At 56.4% G+C, this 18,521-nt stretch overlaps 1 protein-coding gene across 6 annotated transcripts in view; it reads left to right on the forward strand.

Moving 5' to 3' along the window:
• CHD3 (chromodomain helicase DNA binding protein 3) overlaps positions 1-18,521 on the forward strand; it is a 78,164-nt gene that overhangs the window by 50,778 nt on the left and 8,865 nt on the right. For all 6 annotated transcript variants that reach the window (XM_075908082.1, XM_075908084.1, XM_075908086.1 and 3 more), the window contains exons 12-32: positions 331-542; positions 973-1,104; positions 1,865-1,964; positions 2,407-2,598; positions 2,742-2,942; positions 3,661-3,798; positions 4,017-4,138; positions 5,494-5,667; positions 6,331-6,472; positions 7,436-7,567; positions 7,793-7,910; positions 8,701-8,825; positions 10,333-10,564; positions 10,877-11,043; positions 11,229-11,406; positions 13,931-13,996; positions 14,932-15,017; positions 15,303-15,436; positions 16,186-16,330; positions 17,335-17,500; positions 17,675-17,790. In XM_075908082.1, the coding sequence (XP_075764197.1) occupies positions 331-542; positions 973-1,104; positions 1,865-1,964; positions 2,407-2,598; positions 2,742-2,942; positions 3,661-3,798; positions 4,017-4,138; positions 5,494-5,667; positions 6,331-6,472; positions 7,436-7,567; positions 7,793-7,910; positions 8,701-8,825; positions 10,333-10,564; positions 10,877-11,043; positions 11,229-11,406; positions 13,931-13,996; positions 14,932-15,017; positions 15,303-15,436; positions 16,186-16,330; positions 17,335-17,500; positions 17,675-17,790 (3,078 nt within the window). The remainder of the gene's footprint in view (positions 1-330; positions 543-972; positions 1,105-1,864; positions 1,965-2,406; positions 2,599-2,741; positions 2,943-3,660; positions 3,799-4,016; positions 4,139-5,493; positions 5,668-6,330; positions 6,473-7,435; positions 7,568-7,792; positions 7,911-8,700; positions 8,826-10,332; positions 10,565-10,876; positions 11,044-11,228; positions 11,407-13,930; positions 13,997-14,931; positions 15,018-15,302; positions 15,437-16,185; positions 16,331-17,334; positions 17,501-17,674; positions 17,791-18,521) is intronic.

Raw genomic sequence — 18,521 nt, forward strand, 5'->3', positions numbered from 1 at the left:
GCCAGCAAGTGCAGGACGGTGAGGAGGGAGATCTCTGTGCCCTTGGGGGCAGTTCCCTGTGCCCTTGGGGGCAGTTCCTAGCCATGGCTTTCTCCACCGTTGCTGTGGCCATCAGAGCCACTACAAGGTTGTGCTGTGGGTATGTGGGGGAGCTGTGTGCTTGGAGGTGTTGGGGTGCCGAGTGGGTGCTGGGGGGGACATGGTACTCTGTGCTGGGGGTGTGTGCGGGCTCTGTATACTTGGGGCCCTGATCTCAGTCAGGGGGTCTGTGCAGAGCCTGACACACCGCTGGGAACTGAGCGCTCACCTCTTCTCTCTCGGCCCGCCCAGCTGGAGATCTTCCACCTGGTGATGTACCGCAACTACCAGCGGAAGAACGATATGGACGAGCCGCCCCCGCTGGACTATGGCTCTGGCGATGATGACGGCAAGAGTGAGAAGCGGAAGAGCAAGGACCCGCTCTACGCCCAGATGGAGGAGAGGTTCTACCGCTATGGCATCAAGCCCGAGTGGATGGCCATCCACCGCATCATCAACCACAGGTGGGGCAGGGCCGGACCCTGCTTCTTGCCTGTCTGCCTCCGTGCTGCTGTGGGGCCTTGGGTTGCCGCTGTTGTCCCCCATGCTGCCCCATGGTTCCTGGTGTGCCCCTGTCTGCCCACTGTGCTGCCCCTGGGATGCTGGCTGATCCCCGTGCTACCCCCCTCCCACCCAATCTACCCCCTTCACTGTCTCGGGGCCCTGGGCAAGTCTCAGTCTGCCCCCACAGCCTCCGAGATGCTGGGTGCCCCCCATTTCCCCCTGTTCTGTCCTGTGGTCCCTGTGCTAGGCTGGCTCTGCAAAGAGCTGGAAACCCTAATTTCTGTCCCCAAAATCCTCAGCACCACCCTGGGCACTGGGATGGGTGGCGTGGGGGGAGGGGAAGTCTTCCTGCCCCTTACCGCTCCCTCCTCTCTGCCCCTGGCCACGCAGCATCGACAAAAAAGGGAACTACCACTACCTGGTGAAATGGCGCGACCTGCCTTACGACCAGTCCACGTGGGAGGAGGACGAGATGGCCATTCCTGACTTTGACTTCCACAAGCATGCCTACTGGAGACACAGGTCTGCCAGAGGTGGCCAGTCCACCCATCCTTCCCTCTTCACCCTTGCTCCCTTGCAGTATAGCCCGCCTGCCCTCCCTCTCTTCTAGCCCTGGGGGTGGGGGCAGGCAGCAGAGACAAGATGCAGACCCATCTGAAGATCTGAAGACCCTACCTGACCGTTGGGGACAAAGCGTAGCTCCATCGCTCATTTGGGCCTGTCAAACACGGCACACCTGGCATGCCCTGGGTGTAGACAGGACTCCCCCATCTGCCTCGTGCTCGTCTCAGGCCACTGTGGCATTTCCAGTGTAGACAACCCCCAAGTCCAAGAATACTCTGAGACCTGACAGGCAGCTCTGCTGTCACAGAGCTCCCCAATTCAGAGCCATCCCAGCCTGCGGCAGGATAACAGGCCGGCTGGCAAGCCTGGCTGTAAACTTCTGGAGCTGGGCCCCTTCTAGAGACAGGATGGCCAGGCACCTGGAGAACTTCTCTGTCCTCCCCTGCTGCCAGGGCATGTGCAGATTCCAACCACTCGCTAGATGTGGGGTTGGGAAGGAATTTCTCTCTCATGTCCGGTCAGCCAGGGCCTGGCAGGAGGATTTCAGCATAGGGCGTGGCTCACGTCCGGCCACCTCTGGCCTTGTGCTTTCCCTGCCATGGCGGGGGGCTTCGAAGGGCCCCGTGATCTCTCCCATTGCCTCCTGGTTTAGTCTCCCTATGCTCCCAGAACAGGAAAACCTCTGGGTCAGTCCCTAACCCTGCTCTCAACTCCCCAGGGAGCTGATCATGGGTGAGGACCCGGCCCAGCCCCGGAAGTACAAGAAAAAGAAGAAAGAGATGCCATCGGAGGGCCCCCCAAATTCCCCCACCAACGATGTGAGTGCCCTCTCCCCCACATTGTGCCCCAGGGGAATGGAGTTGAGAGGTAGCCAGGTTCTGGCAGGGCAGCTTCACAGGGAGCACAGCCAGAGGGTCCCAGGGCACAGCCCCTGCAGCCACCCTGCCTCCTGGCATTCCTGCAGAGGCAGGACAGGAGGGGGCTGTGTGGATGTGAGAGAGAGGGATCTGGGACTCTGTGTGGGGCAGATCTCTAGGTTTGTGTGCGGCACGGTGGGTCGCTGACTCCTTGTGTGTGCGTGTGGGTGAGGGAGAGATAGGGGTGGGGGGCTGGTGAGTTAGTGCGGGGGGGGCCAACATCTCACCTGACAGCCTGCGGGGTGTTCCCATTGCTGCTCCCAGCCTCCAGCCTGTAGGGGGTTGCTAGACATTCCCTTAGCATCCCCACAACTCCCCATTGGCTCTCTTTCTCGCCCTGCAGCCCACGGTGAAGTACGAGACCCAGCCGCGCTTCATCACCTCCACGGGCGGGACCCTGCACATGTACCAGCTGGAGGGGCTGAACTGGCTGCGCTTCTCCTGGGCCCAGGGCACTGACACCATCCTGGCTGACGAGATGGGCCTCGGCAAGACCATCCAGACCATTGTCTTCCTCTACTCCCTCTACAAGGAGGTAACATCGTATGGGGGAACCCGCTGGGCTCCCAGCCACCCTGCCGCAGAGGTGGCTGTGTCTCAGCTCTGGGCGAGCAGTCCCTGCATAACCAGTCACCCTTGTTTCCATCTCCTGATGCCTGGGTGTCTGTCTCTGCCCAGGGTCACACCAAAGGCCCCTTCCTGGTCAGCGCCCCCCTCTCCACCATCATTAACTGGGAGCGGGAGTTCCAGATGTGGGCACCCAAGTTCTACGTGGTGACCTACACGGGTGACAAGGACAGCCGCTCCATCATCCGCGAGAACGAGTTCTCCTTCGAGGACAACGCCATGAAGGGGGGCAAGAAGGCCTTCAAGATGAAGGCAAGACCCCCCTGCTCCTCCAGTCGTATCTGCCTGGATAGTCTTATTGGGCAGGGTAGTCAGGACTCCTGGGTTCTCTCCCCAGCTCAGGAAGGGAAGTGGGGGCTAGTGGTTAGAGCAGGGAAGGCTGGGAGCCAGGATTCCTGAGTTCTCTCCCCAGCTCGGGAAGGGGAGTAGGGGCTGGTGGTTAGAGCAGGGGAGACCTGGAACCAGGATTCCTGGGTTCTCTCCCCAGGTCTGGGATGGGAGTTGGCTCCATTCCTGCAGGGTCACTAGTGACGTGTGGTGGATGGGCAGGGTCTGAATGGAGTGGGAATTGCTGAAGGGCGCCCTGCTGGCCCATGGCTCAGGGAATGCTGGCTTGTTAGCTGCCAGGCGAACACGCGCGCACAGGCAAACCTGGCTACGTTTGTGTACCAGCCTGCACGTGGCCCATCCCCGGCTGACAAAGCCACCCTGTCTGTTGGACAGTTTAAGGCAGCCATCCTGGGCCCTGCGCTTTGGGGGACCCACAAGGCCCAAGGCAGCCTAGGGGCTACCAGGGGGCCTGGCATCTGCGGCAGAGGTTGGGCCCACCCCCGCACTCACTTGTGGCAGTGGAAGCCGTGGGAAGCAGAGCATCCCAGCCCCAGTCCACTCTGCTCCCTCGAGTGACACAGGTGGGGTCCCAGCCTGTCTGCCTCTCTGTCGGCTCATCTGGCCCGTCATTTCCCTGCAGAGGGAAGCTCAGGTGAAATTCCATGTGCTGCTCACCTCCTACGAGCTGGTCACCATAGACCAGGCGGCGCTGGGCTCTATCCGCTGGGCCTGCCTGGTGGTGGACGAGGCACACCGGCTGAAGAACAACCAGTCCAAGGTATGCACCTGGGGGGCTAGTGGTTAGAGCAGGGGGGATGGGAGCCAGGACTCCTGAGTTCTCTCCACAACTATGGGAGGGGAGTGGGGACTGGTGGGTTCAGCACTCTTCTGTGCAGGATCTCTGAGCTCCCCGCAGGCCATCCTTGTGCTTGCCTCACTGTTGTCTGGGGGCCCCAGAAGCCCCTAACACTCCCCCCACTTCTGTGTCCCTCCCAGTTCTTCAGGGTGCTGAACGGTTACAAGATCGACCACAAACTGCTGTTGACGGGGACACCACTGCAGAATAACCTAGAGGAGCTGTTCCACCTGCTCAACTTCCTCACGCCCGAGCGCTTCAAGTGAGTCAGCCCCCGTGCCCCTCGTGAGACCCCCATCCTGACCCCCTGGGGTAATGAGGGGAGCTGGGTGCAGCCTGGTGCTGGGAGACCCCCCCACCGTCTGACCCCCTAGGGCCCCCAAGGGGAGCCAGGACACAACCTGACACTGGGAGACCCCCCCCATCTGACCCCTGGATTCCTTAAGGTGAGTTGGGATGAGGCCTGGCCCTAGGAGACCCCCTGTCTGAACCTCGAGAAGACGTGAGGGAAGCTGGGACACAGTCTGGCACTGGGAGTCCCTGCCCTGACCCCTTGGAGCCCTGAAGGGGATGCAGCCTGGCGTTGGGAATTTTGCTCCGTCCCCCTCCCTGATACCTAGACCCTGTAGCCTGCACTGCAAGAAGACCCCCCTGATTTGCCCCCACCCTGCCTGGCCATCCCCACATACTGGTTAGCTTGGTTGTTGCAGGGCATGCGACGGTCGCGTCCTGAGGCTCCTAGGGTTACAAGGCAGGGGACAGTGTCCCAAGCATGGAGATGAGGGGCCCCAGGTCCAGCCCACGTGCTGTATTCACCTTTGTGGGGTGTTTGACCCCTGTTCTTCTGCTCTTCCAGCTCCTTCTTCTGGGGGTGGGGACCGTCCCTGTCTCCCTAGCCCCCATGGTATCCTGACTGGCTTAACCTCCCAGTAGCCACAGCTCTGCTCCCTCATGGTGCCATAGTGTATCCCAGCCCAACTGTGCCCAGTGCCTTTGCTGCCCTCAGGCACGGGTGGTGCTCTAGTCTTCTAAGGTTGCGCCAGTTGGATCCCATCTGGTCTCCCTAGCAAAGTGGGATGGGCCAGGGACACGGAGGGAGAGGTTTTGGGGGGGGACTGGCACTGCAGGTGCCACGCGCCAGAGCGGCACTAGGGGTTGCTGTGCGGGGCAGGGAACTCAGCAGTGGCCTCTGTCCCCTGGCAGGCAGGGCTGGCCCCAAGGCGGCACTGGGGGTGCTGTGGGGCAGGATGCAGGGTGGGGGCTCAGTAGGGGGCACTCTCCCCTGGCAAGGCTGGGTCCAGGGGGGCGCTGTGGGGCAGGGAGCTCAGCAGGGGGCGTTGTCCCCTGGCAGGCAGGGCTGGCTCCAGGGAGGTGCTATGGGACAGGGAGTAGGGTGGGTAGTCCACACTCTCCGCTGGCAAGTGGGGCTTGTCCCAGGGTGGCATTAGGGAGTGTCGTGGGGCAGGGAGCAGGATGGGCTCAAGGGAGGTGCCTATCCCTCATTTAGGATACAGTGCTGCCTGCTGGGCCTGACAAGGAGGGATGGCAGTGCTGTGGGGGCCGGGAGCCAAGACTAACCTGGCCCCACTCTGTCTGTCCATCTGTCTGTCCCTGCAGTAACCTGGAAGGCTTCCTGGAGGAATTTGCTGACATCTCCAAGGAAGACCAGATCAAGAAGCTGCATGACCTGCTGGGCCCTCACATGCTGCGGCGCCTTAAGGCTGATGTCTTCAAGAACATGCCGGCCAAGACGGAGCTGATTGTGCGCGTCGAGCTGAGCCCCATGCAGAAGTATGGCCTGTGGCCCGGGGGAGGATGCGGAGGGAGTGGGGGGGACAGACTGGCTGATAGGTCACTGCCCTGCAGTGGTGCTAGGGCAGGGGTTCCCAACCTGGGGTACGTGTACCCCCAGGGGGTACGAGAAGATTGTCAAGGGGGTACGGGGAATATTTGGTAAATAACTAGATTATCCTAATTGAAATATTCCAAAAGTAGTAGTGTTAGCGGAAAAAAGTTGTGGATTCTAGAGTCTAGAATTTATTTCCTTTCATATTGAATAGGGGGTATGGGAAGGTTTACTAAAAGCCATGGGGGTACGGGGACCGAAAAAGGTTGGGAACCCCTGTGCTAGGGGGAGCTGTGGGGCAGGGAGTGGGGGGCTTAGTGGCAGACATGAGATGTGATGCAGGAGAATTGTTCTGTGCCTGGCGCTGTGCATAGGTGTCTGATTTGAGCAGGGTGGGTGTGTGGGGCTGGAAGCCAGGATGTCTGGGTTCTCTTCTTGGTCCTGGGATGAGAGTGGGGGATGATGGTTACAGCAGGGCAGGCAGGGAGCCAGGATGCCTGGGTCTCTCCCCAGCTGTGGGAGGGCAGCGGGAGTCTAGTGGTCAAAGCTGTGGCGGGGGAGGACACGCTGGGAGCCAGGCCTTATCCTCTCTTCTGTTGCCTGTTCAGGAAATACTACAAATACATCCTGACCCGCAACTTTGAAGCCCTGAACTCCCGGGGCGGTGGCAACCAGGTCTCCCTGCTCAATATCATGATGGATCTCAAGAAGTGCTGTAACCACCCCTACCTCTTCCCCGTGGCTGCTATGGTACGTCCCACCCACTCCAGGGGCATGGGGAAACCTTGATGAGAGGGCACTGTGACATGTCCTGCTGCCTGGAGGATTGGGGGGACAGACCTTGGTTTATCATGAAGGGGAGGGGCCTGGATCCAGGAGGCGGGCTTAATGGAGTTGCGTGAAGCTTTATATACAGATTTAGTCTCACAAAACACATTTCTTGATTTTGTGCTGATTTCGGCCCATAAAAAATCTTTTAAAGAAACATAAAAATGGAAACTTGTTAAATTCCATAAGGATTTTACCTTTTAAATGGCGTTTTGATTTCAAGTGTGTATTGAATGATAGAAAAATTAGTGGGAGGGAAAAAATGAATGAATTTTATTTAAAAACAGACATGAGGGGAGAATATGTTTTATCTGAGCAGCTTTGGCAGGTGACGGAGACAAGTTGTATGTGTTTTTTCCTGGGGTTGGGAAACGTGGAGAATCACAGGAGATTAGTGTGAGGAGTTAGCGCATATTGTATGCTTCCAAGGCAGGGTGGTCTGATTTTAAGAGACCATTTTTCTCCACTCTACTGTAATTATTTAGCTGCGTATACTGGGTAACTATTCTGAATTAATCTCTGGTTGAACCAGACAGATCTTGTGGTAAAGCAGCCGATTGTGTGTCTGTTTGGGGCCGAAGTCACTGGGGTAGGGCAAGTCTCCTGCCCTGCATGGCGGGGGGGTAAAATTAATCTGAAAGTGAGACGAGCTATAGCTTTTTGCCGTGGCAGTTTCACTGGAAAATTTTGCTCCGTGGGAGCCAGGCTCTGCCAAGTCTCTGTCCCATTACCCACCCTACAGCTGGAATCAGCTGGGAGCCCTAAGACCTCCCCTTAGCAGCACTAGGAACCAGCCTGGTTCCCACTTGGGGCACACTGTGGTGTGCAGGATGGCCAGGGAGGTGGGGAGTTTGGAGCTGATCAGCTGCCACTTTGCCCCATCAGGAATCTCCCAAGCTGCCCAGTGGTGCCTACGAGGGCGGTGCCCTCATCAAATCCTCCGGGAAGCTCATGCTGTTACAGAAGATGCTGCGGAAACTGAAGGAGCAAGGCCACCGGGTGCTGATTTTCTCTCAGGTGAGGGGGTGGGGCAGAGGTTGGCAGATGTGTGTGTGCGCGTGTGTCTAGACCAGGCAGTGTGTCAGTTCAGAGCCTCATAAGGGTGACATGTGCATTGATTGTATCTTTTCTCTGATGCCCAAACACCTTGGGGTCATTAAAGGTGGCTGCATCTCCGCGCCAGCCAAAGGAGCCCTGTTTAGAGAGTGCAGTATTGAAGCCATTTCTCTCCTGCATACATAGATGACTAAAATGCTGGACCTGCTGGAGGATTTCCTGGACTACGAAGGCTACAAGTACGAGCGGATTGACGGTGGGATCACTGGGACCTTGCGGCAAGAGGCCATTGACAGATTCAATGGTACGACTCCTGCTACCCAGATCCCTTGATCAAGATGGAGCCAGGTGCTGCACTGATGCCTAGAGGCAGACAGCCCCTGCTCCTGGGAGCTCTACTCCTGAGTAACAGACATGAGAAAGCAGGTTTGGAGGGGTTCTTGGTAGTGCCTGAAGACCGTGGTGGTGGGCAGGCAAGTGATGAATGGATGGGAGCCTGCCAGAGACAGCAGGGACTGCAGGGTGCACCCTCAGGAGGGAATTTGAGACTCAGAGGTCAGAGCCATCCTCACCCATATGCGGAATATGCAGCTGTGTAGGTCACCCAGAAATGTAGGGCATCACTGAGTCATAATGTGCACCCACCTGCCTCCTCCTACCCCGTTCCGTGGCTCTGCCTCCTCTAGGGAGGGTCTAGTCAACGTAGAAGTGACAGAGCCGGCCGGAGCTATGAGCAGAACCCGCGAAAGAGCCATTCCAGTGAGAGTGAAGCCATTTCTCAGGCATTTGCCCAACCCCAGAAGTATCTGTCAGTTTCTGAATTTACTGTGTCAGCTGACAGGACCTGAGTTTAAAATTTGTTTTAAAAGTATTTCATTGGTGTGTTGCTGAAGATCATAAAATCACATTTCTAAAAAATTGTCATCCCCTTCTCCCCCAGATGCCATTGGGCATAGGGGCACCAGTTTAACAGTACTGCGTAGGGCTCCATCCTAAGGATGGCCATGCTCAGGGGCAGGGACCTGGCAGGCCATGTGCAGGGCAGCTCTGGACTTCCCTGAATGCCCCACATGACCCTGTGGTCTCTCTCCCAGCTCCTGGGGCCCAGCAGTTTTGCTTCCTGCTTTCGACCCGAGCAGGAGGCCTGGGCATCAACCTGGCCACTGCAGACACGGTGATCATCTTTGATTCAGACTGGAACCCCCACAACGACATTCAGGTAAGTCCTCCTGTGGCTCTACCCCGCTGGGCAGCAGCTGGGGAGAGGTGGGGTGTTCCCTTCCCAGGGTCAGCCAAGAACCAAAGGAGTCCAGGCCAGATCCTTGGCTGGCCTAAATCAGAGTAACTCTCTGAGGGTACGTCTACATTTGCTCCCTAGTTCGAGCTAGGGATGCAAATGTAGGTGACCAAAATTGCTAAGGAAGCAGGGATTTAAATATCTCGCGCTTCATTAGCATGATCTTGCCAGAGTGTTACTCCGCTCAACAGCTGTTTTGAAAGTGAAAATGCGTGCCGGGACGCGTTAGTTCGAACCCCTTGGTTCGAACTAACGTTACTCCTCAAAAAATGACGAACTAACACATCCCGGCGTACACTTTCATTTTTGAAACAGCTGTTGAGCGGAGTAACACACCGGCGAGATCATGCTAATGAAGCGCGGGATATTTAAATCCTCGCTTCATTAGCAATTTCAGTCACCTACATTTGCATCCCTAGCTCGAACTAGGGAGCAAGTGTAGACGTACCCTGACTGTCCATGGAGCTGTGCCTCTTTACCCCAAGTTGTGGGTCTCTGGCCTTTCTCTTGGGGAGATACCAAAGCCCTGCTCTACCAGAAAATCCAGGAGGAACTTGGCTGATTCTCCCAGGGAGGGGTGGGTGGCTGGGAAGAGAGATAGAGAGGGGTATGGGGATGGATGGATAGAGAGAGGTGTGGGGATGGATGGAGGGATAGAATCATAGAATAGAACCACAGAGCTGGAAGAGACCTCAAGTCCAGCCCCCTGACTAGAGGCAGGATGAATCCCAACTAAATCAACCTAGCCAGGGCTTTGTCAAGCCGAGACTTAAACACCTCTAGGGATGGAGACTCCACTACTTCCCTAGGTAACTCATTCCAGTGCTTCCTAATATCCAACCTGGACCTTTCCCACCACAACTTGAGACCATTGCTCCTTGTTTTGCCATCTGTCACTACTGTGAACAGCCTTTCTCCATTCTCTTTGGAACCTCCCTTCAGGAAGTTGAAGGCTGCTATCAGATAGAGAGGGGGTGGGGATGGATGGATAGAGAGACAGAGAGGGGCGTGGGGATGGATGGATAGAGAGACAGAGGGGGATGTGGGAATAGATAGATCTGTAGGGGACTCTGCGTCTCAGGTAGATGGATGGATGGATAGAGCTGTCCTGGAGGACTAGGCAGGTAGATCTTTGCCTCTGAGATGGGCTGGGTGAAGCCGGGTCACTGGAGGGGATGGGTTGGAGGGAAGGATGGCTGGCCTGGTGTCCCTGGATGGGTGGGACAGAGGGACAGACAAGTGCCCCTGGGAGAGTCAGTTGGATGCATGAGGAGACAGGAGGATAGGTTGGGCCGATGGAGGGACAGATCGGTGTCCCTGGGCGGGTGGATCAGACAGATGGCTGGGCAGACAAGGGGGCAGGTGGAGAGGCGGATGGGTAGACCAGCACCTCTGTTTCTCACCCGTTCTCCTCTACGTGGCCGCGCAGGCCTTCAGCAGGGCTCACCGCATTGGCCAGGCCAACAAGGTGATGATCTACCGGTTCGTCACAAGGGCCTCAGTGGAGGAGCGCATCACGCAGGTAGCCAAGCGGAAGATGATGCTGACGCACCTGGTGGTGCGCCCCGGGCTGGGCTCTAAGGCTGGCAGCATGTCCAAGCAGGAGCTGGATGACATCCTCAAGTTTGGCACCGAGGAGCTCTTCAAGGATGAGAATGAGGGTGAGGGACGGCTGGAGGGTGGGGCTTGGCAGGAAGGTAGGAGGGGCCAACGGGGTGCTGACTGGAATTGGGGCAAGGCCAGGCTGGGGCAGAGCCTGTAGTATTAGGGGAGGCGGGGCTTGGAGCTGGGGAGAGGTGCCTGGGCTATGGAGGGAGAGGTCTTGGAAAGGGAGGGGAGCCCCCAGCCCCTGTTCTCTCCCCACTCACCCCTTCCGGGCTCCATGAGAGGCTGTGGATCAGGACTGAAGGGCACTGCCCAGCGCCAGAGCCCCCTCCTCTGCCCCCTGACATGGGTGTGATCCCCTCCCCCAGGGGAGAACAAGGAGGAGGATAGCAGCGTGATCCACTATGACAACGAGGCCATCGCCCGGCTGCTGGATCGCAACCAGGATGCCACCGATGATGCTGATGTGCAGAACATGAACGAGTATCTGAGCTCCTTCAAGGTGGCCCAGTATGTAGTGCGGGAGGAGGACAAGGTGAGAGTGGGTTGGGAAGGAGGGTTTTTAGCAGGGCTGGGGGAGACTAGGGCTGGGCAGGCAGGGGCTGCGGGTCGGGAGTGATGGGCACCATCGGGTGGAGAGTGGGGAGAGCCCAGGACTGGAGCTGCTGTGGGGACTGCTCCATCCCCCCACTCACCACTGGCCGTGGCCTGTGTTGGCAGATTGAGGAGATCGAGCGGGAGATCATTAAGCAGGAGGAGAACGTGGACCCTGACTACTGGGAGAAGCTGCTGAGGCATCACTATGAGCAGCAGCAGGAGGACCTGGCCAGGAACCTGGGGAAGGGGAAACGGGTACGGAAACAGGTCAACTACAATGATGCTGCACAGGAGGACCAAGGTCAGCACTCATTGATTGGTGCCTGCGGTGCCCTGGGCAGGGCTGGGCTGGCAGGGGCTGTGGGACAGGAGTGAGGGGTTGGGGGAACTCAGAGCCAGGCTAGCAGGGGCTGTGGGTCGGGAGTGAGGGAGGATAGAGCCAGTTGGAGCTGCTCGTATATCCCGTGGCTCCAAGGGGGAATTTCATGAGCTGTGGGGTGGTTATTCCTACTCAGTGACATTGAGCTGAGTAGGGGAGAAAATGGGGCATTTACAGGGTGAGTAAATCGAGCGTATGGTGCAATTGGGGATCAGAGGGGGTAGTGCCCAGTTCTGTGACAATGCAGTTCTTTTACACCCTCAATCTTAGCTCAGGAATTTTAGTGTGCTCTGTCTTCTGGGACTGACAGGAGAACAGGTGCTGGGTGTATTGTGTCCTAGTGTGTGCAGCATTAGGCAGGGACAGCCCAGGTTCTGCTTCTGGCTCTTCCAGCACTGGCTGAGCTCCCAACCCCAACCCTCTGTTTCCCCATAATCCTTGAGAGCTATGGGATGAGTAACCAGAAGCGGGTCTGTTTCCCATTTTGGGTGAAATCGGTGCTGACCATCCCTCAAATGGAAATCTGTTGGTGAAGAAGTGATGTAATCTCCACAGGGCTGGGATTTCCAGGACAGTGCACATTAAATTGAGTGACTATGGGTCGAAGGCAGATGCCTTCAGACTGGAGGGGGTGCAGGTTCCTCACCGCAAACAGGCACAGCCTGCCCACCAAGTGGTGGATCTGTCTTTCTGTAAGATCCACTCTAGCTCCCCCACAGTACATGGGCCAGGTGCAGCGATTTCCTGGGTGAAACTGGCCTGCTCTACACTGAAGGTCAGATCCAATCATCAGATTGGCCCTTCCAAGAGTATCAGTTCATGGCTTTCACTGTTCATGTGTCTAATCAGAATAAATTAGAAAATGATCCCCACAGCTGTGTTCCGTCGGAAAAATGCTGCCTTGTCAAAACCAAAATGGGTTGTGGGATCATGTCTATTTCAATGAGAAAATGTCAGAATACTTCCTATCACCACGGGGGGTCTTGGTTTGTGTCATTTTGACTTTCTCGCTGAGCATCATTCCCTCTTTATAGCTCCTTTTAAGTTTTAAAAACTTGAACTTTTAATTTTCATACCCGTCATTGCTCGAGTCCTTAATGTTTGTTGGAAACTAAAATGATGGAGCTGGGGATGAGGGGTTCAGTATGCAGACGGGGAGGGAGGACTACCCCAGTCTTTCTCGCTGCAGCAGTTTGGGGCCAGGTGAAAAGCACATCTCCATGGCCGCTGCAGCTCCAGTAGGCACAGCCTGGGGGCATATCCCCCCCCGGCTAGGGCAAATCCAGGTTTGTCTGCTCCCTGCACTCCGCAGCCAGAGTGAGGAATGCAGCAAAGTGTGCACTTTCCCTAGGAGAACAGCCTGCAACGTTCCCATATGAATTTGGAGGGGGACACTTCAGCTCCTCTGCCCTCTCTAAAGGGCACCTCGGTGGGAGGCTCAGTGCTGGGGCAGTCCCAGATGGTGGGGAGTGCCTTCAGCCAGCCCCTTTCACATGCCTGGGAATTCTGTATCATTTCTGTGTGGTTTTATGAGAAGCAATCCCATTCCAGGCACACACACAACCAAAGCCTGACCTTGCTTTAAGTTATAATAAGAGGAAGCTGCAAACTGTCTTTGATGGCCCTAGTTCTTACCGTTTAGGAGGAGTTCTTGAACAAATGAACAGACAGACACACTCTCACAGACCTTTCAAATATATACTAGATATATACAACCAGAGCTCCACAAATAATGTAATCTACTCGCCTGCGGCGAGGAGATTACAACCTGGAAGAGCCAGCGCAGAGCTTCTGTGTAATTCTTTGTTTAATTGTTGATATTTTATTCATGAGTAAAAGTGCTATAGTAAAATAAAAAAGAAAATACATAAAACATTATACTTTTTATATTTAACAGTTTATATTATCTAGAGCACTTTAAAAATAACCAATATATAAATATAAGTTCTACAGCATTATTTCTACAGAAATATATTTTCTACAGCATTTTACATTTAACATAAAGGATTGCACATAGTTGTTAGTATATTATGCAGAATACTTTATAAATTCAATATGCAACTCTTAGTAGTATTTATATTATTCTTATTTGGTATGTTGATGCATAATGTTTAGCATGGATCGATATCTGTGTATTCTTTCGAATGTTTCACTGTTACATCAGGAGGGTCATTTTGATGTTTCCTAAACAAAATATTCCCGAATTCCTGCCCTGTGGGAAATTTCTGAATTTCAGTTTTGGGACAGACAGGAATTAAGTGTCAGTATATCTAGTTTCACATCCAGTCTCCAGTGTGGAACAAGACAGCATGGGGTTCAGATGGAGGAATCTGTTCTGGGACTCCCTGCTTCCCCCCACTTGCTCTGGGCAGGACTGGGGAGCTAACGGGAGAGACCCTTTAAAAAGTGACAGTTGTGATTACTAAGCAGCCTGATGATGTTTCAGACAATCAGTCCGAGTACTCAGTGGGATCGGAAGAGGAGGACGAAGACTTCGATGAGAGGCCGGAAGGTGAGGGATGGCATTTGGAGGTAGATCAGCTCTTTGTCCACGAGGGAAGACAGACCCTTTCCAAGGGCCAAGTCGTTTAAGCCCCAAGTAGGGATGTCAAATTTCCAGAAATATTGAAGGAGTGAAGATCTTTGTTTCTGGGGATTATTTTTTTCCCTTCAAAAAGTTCCCCCTAAACCTTTTCCATCCATGGTGCAGAATAATTGTTATGTGCACCGAGGCTTGTGTGAATGAAACACAATCCTAGCTGTGGGCACTCTCTGAATCAGCTGAGTGGCTGCATAAATGCCAGGAAACACCACTAAGGGCCCACGTGGCCAGCTCAGCAGCTGTTAGGGATGTAAAAGTTTAACAGGTTAAGCGATATAATTGTAATAATTTAACCAGTTAACCCTGTGGTTGGAGTCTGGGCAGCCTGCCATGGGCATGGGACTGCTCTGGCCGTATGGGCTCCAGCAGCACCACGGGCAGGGAACTGCTCCCCTTGCCTGGCCCTCTAGTTAACCAGTTACCAGGTAAGCATGCCATTAAGGGTAATGTTTACTGGGTAACCAGCTAGCTGATTAACATTTTACACCCTTAGCTACTGCTCCTGGGTTCGGTCTCCATGCAGTCTCTGAATGTGACCCAGACTGGTGCCCCTTGAAGGTGGCTGGCCCAGGCGGGAAGCTCCGGGCCCAGCGTCGGAATTATATTTTGACCACCAGCTCCAGGGGGTCTTACACCTGGTGTGACAGGAGGCTTAGGCCTGGAGGGAAGATGGAGGGACTCAGTTTTGGGTGAGCACAGGGTGGGGTCCACAGTGTCAGCACTTGGAGAGCAGCGCCAGACGTACCAACGCTAATTGCCTGGCTCTGTTCTTGGGGCAGGGGCTCCAGCCTCTGGGTTGGCGGGCGGGCAGGGGCATTTCGCAGCATTTCCCTCTGCCCATACAGGACGGCGCCAGTCCAAACGCCAGCTCCGCAATGAGAAAGACAAACCTCTGCCTCCACTGCTGGCCCGAGTCGGGGGCAACATTGAGGTGAGACACTGCCAGAATCTAGGAGGACAGTGGGGGCTGGGAGCTAGGACTCCTGGGTTCTCTCCCCGGCTGTGGGAAGAGATTGGATCCCAGTGGTTAGAGCAGAGGGGTTTGGGAGCCAGGACTCCTGGGTTCTCTCCCTGGCTGTGTTGAGCTCTGGATGTTCTAAGAAGGGCCTCATCTCTCAGCAGTGGGCCTGGTGGACACTTGGGGGTTCGTGGGGGTGGGGGCCATGCCTGAGGAGGGAACCGAGGGGCTCTCTCTCTCACCTGTCTTTGTTGCCAGGTGCTAGGCTTCAACACACGGCAACGCAAGGCCTTCCTGAACGCCGTCATGCGCTGGGGGATGCCCCCCCAGGATGCCTTCACCTCCCAGTGGCTGGTCCGGGACCTGCGGGGCAAGACGGAGAAGGAGTTTAAGTAGGTGTGCGCACAGGGTGCTTGTCTGGGGAGAGCTGGCCAGGCTGAGTGGGGAGCCCTTGCCTCCCAATTCCCCAGCCAGTGTGCGTCAGGCACTGCGTCCTTATACCTCTTAGAGTAGGTCACAGTAGGGTCAGGGGATGCAGGCCCCCTCAATCCACTGCCCCTTTGCCATGTGATGACGATTCTTACTCATCTGAGCACCCTGCCAAGCCACCAGCCCGTCTGCTTTCCTGGAGGGGGTGTGGGAAGGCAGTACTCCCTCCCTCACGCAGACGGATATCACCCCCTTGCGGGGGCAGCTGTCCTGGAGGACGGGGAAGCACGCCAGAGCTGTGGCTGCCCTCCTAAACCAGCCTGCTGCACAGGCTCCCCGCGGGGTGCCCCTCAGCAGGGCAGGATGAGAAGCAGGGTCTGATGGCAGGCGCTTGGGGCCAGGGAAAACGCACAGCATGGCTGGTGTCCTGCCACCAGTGATCCCCCTCCTGTGTGCCAGCCAGCCAAGGGCATCCCCTGCACTGTGTTTAACTCTGAATCCTAATAATGGTTATTTAAACAAGGTACGTATGTGTAAGGGCAGCACAGCCCCCTGCTGGTGTGTGTCCTAGCCCTCACATGTTGCTAGCAACCAGCCAGGATTCCCCTCCAGCCGAGTTGCTTGGGAGGGCTGTTCTCACTCAACAGAGGGCTCCAGAGTGCTGCCTATGATGGCTCTCAGCTCCCGGTCTCCCGCCCCCTTTTCCCTGCAGGGCCTACGTCTCCCTCTTCATGAGGCACCTGTGTGAGCCCGGGGCAGACGGCTCCGAGACCTTCGCTGATGGCGTGCCCAGGGAGGGGCTGTCCCGTCAGCAGGTCCTGACGCGCATCGGCGTCATGTCACTGGTGAAGAAGAAGGTGTGTCACAGAAAGAGGCATGATGGAGGGAGAAGTGTATGGGGCCCCAGGGCTGCAGGATGGAGCCTAACAGCTGCAAAGCATCAGCGAGCAGCCTGATTTGCCAGGGGAGGATCAGGGGTTCGGGCTGAGCAGCCCCCAAGGAGGAGCCCTGGGATGAAAGCAGCCTGGGAAGAGTATTAGTCGGTGTCTGTTGAAACCAATCCCAGAATGGAGATGCAGGGGGCGGGGGCTGGGTATGTCTCAGGACTGGGGGGGCCTGTTTCTGGCTTTGCCACGGACCTTGGGCCAAACCCCTAGTTCCTGCTCCATGCCTCACTTCCCCCTCCTGCCCGTTATCTGTTTAAATTTTGAGCTCTCTGAGACAGGGTCTGTTTTCACACTGTGAGTCTGACAGGGCCCCCGATTTCATTTGAGTGAGGGGAGTTGACTGTGCACTGCACTGGTATTGTCAGAGGGTCTGGGCAGCACCCTGCACAGCGGGGCCCCGATTTCACTCTGTGTAGCAGTTAGAATCCTACAACATTAGAACTGGAAGGGACCTCGAAAGGTCTGCCCTCATGGCAGGGCCAAGCACTGTCTAGACCAGGGTGGGCAATACACCCCCTCTCGCCCCGCCTTCCCTCTAGATGTGCATGCCCCTGGTTGGAAGGAGACTTCAGGGCCTGGGGGTGGAGGAGCGTGCGAAGTCTTCTCCCTGCCAGGAGCGCATGGCAATTCTAAGTGCCACATGCTCATCACAGGGCTTCACGTGCTCCTCTGCCCCCAGACCCTGATTGCCCTGGGGGCGGGGGAGTGGCAGGGCCTCTGCTTGGCGGGCTGGATCCAGCCTATGGAGGCCCTTTTGCCCACCCCTGGTTTAGACGATGATCAGACCCTCGTGGGCTAGGGCGAAGGGGCAGTTAGCTTTGTGCCTGAGCCCCAGGGAGGGCAAATGGTGCTGCGCAGGGTTGGGGCCGCCTGGTGGCAGGGCTGATGGAACATGATCTGCTGCTCCCCCGCAGGTGCAGGAATTCGAGCACATCAATGGGCGGTGGAGCATGCCTGAGCTCATGCCTGACCCCAGCGCTGACTCCAAGAGGTCGTCTCGTGCCTCCTCGCCCACCATCAAGACCTCCACCACCACCCCTGAGCCCAGCTGTACCAACACACCCTGCACCTCCAAGCCAGGTAAGGCCTGGCCCACAGGGGGCTGGATCCTGGGCACAGCCCCGCCAACCCAAAGCCACACAATCTCACCTGCATGGGTTCCTGGAGCTCTCCCTGCCGTGGGGGCCCCCGACCCTCATCCATGCATGGGGCTAAGCGGCTGGCACTGCCCACTTGACGCCCATCTTCTCACAGCCACACCTGCCCCCAGTGAGCGAGGGGATGGCATGGGGCTGCTGGCTGAGAAGGATGAGCTGGAGGGGAAGGAGACGGAGAAAGAACCGAAGAGCAATGACCGGGTGGAGACAGAGGTGAGTGCTCAGTGCCCAAGAGGTGGAGGGCAGGCAACACTGGGCTGCCCCCAGCAGTCAGGCAGACTACCAGGGGGCCAGGACCAGAGGGCCCTGCCAAGGGAAGCTGGGGCAGATCTTGGCCTTCTTAGCCCAGCCAGAGATCTACAAGGAAACTGAGTCACTGAGACGGGTCAGGAGCTAAACCTAGGTAGCAATGCCTTGCTCTGGGCCTATCTCCATGCTCTACAGTCCAGCCTGTGACTCACCTCACCCTCTGTAGCCATATTTGCTTTCCGGGTCGCGTTTCCGCCGAGCATGCCCATCCCTTCATCCTGGCGCAAAGGTTCTGTGGGCAGAGCCAGGTGGGGAACGGGCTCAGGTCTTTTCAAGATTTGCACGTTTTCCCCTGGGCTGACACCAAGAACTTTGGCCATCATTTTTACCATTCACCTATGGGGCATGTCCCTAATTGTGTGATACTAAAATCCAGGGGATGCCCTCCCTCTGAGACTCAGTTTCCCCACCCATGGGAGATAATCCACCCCTCGTTCCACAGCTCTAATGAGTCACTTGGCTGCAGGGGGAGCGAAATGATGGCCCTGGAGGAGGGAAACCACGGGCATCTGCGTGCTCAGACTAGACATACTTTGGCTCCAGGTCCTAGGCTCCTGGCTGCGTGGCAGAGCTCTGAGGCTTCACTGCTCTGTGGAGAGCGATTTCCCTGCTCTCCCCCTCCAACTAGTATCCTC

The sequence above is a fragment of the Pelodiscus sinensis genome, chromosome 24 (assembly GCF_049634645.1).
Source record: "Pelodiscus sinensis isolate JC-2024 chromosome 24, ASM4963464v1, whole genome shotgun sequence".
Classification (NCBI taxonomy): Eukaryota; Metazoa; Chordata; order Testudines; family Trionychidae; genus Pelodiscus; species Pelodiscus sinensis.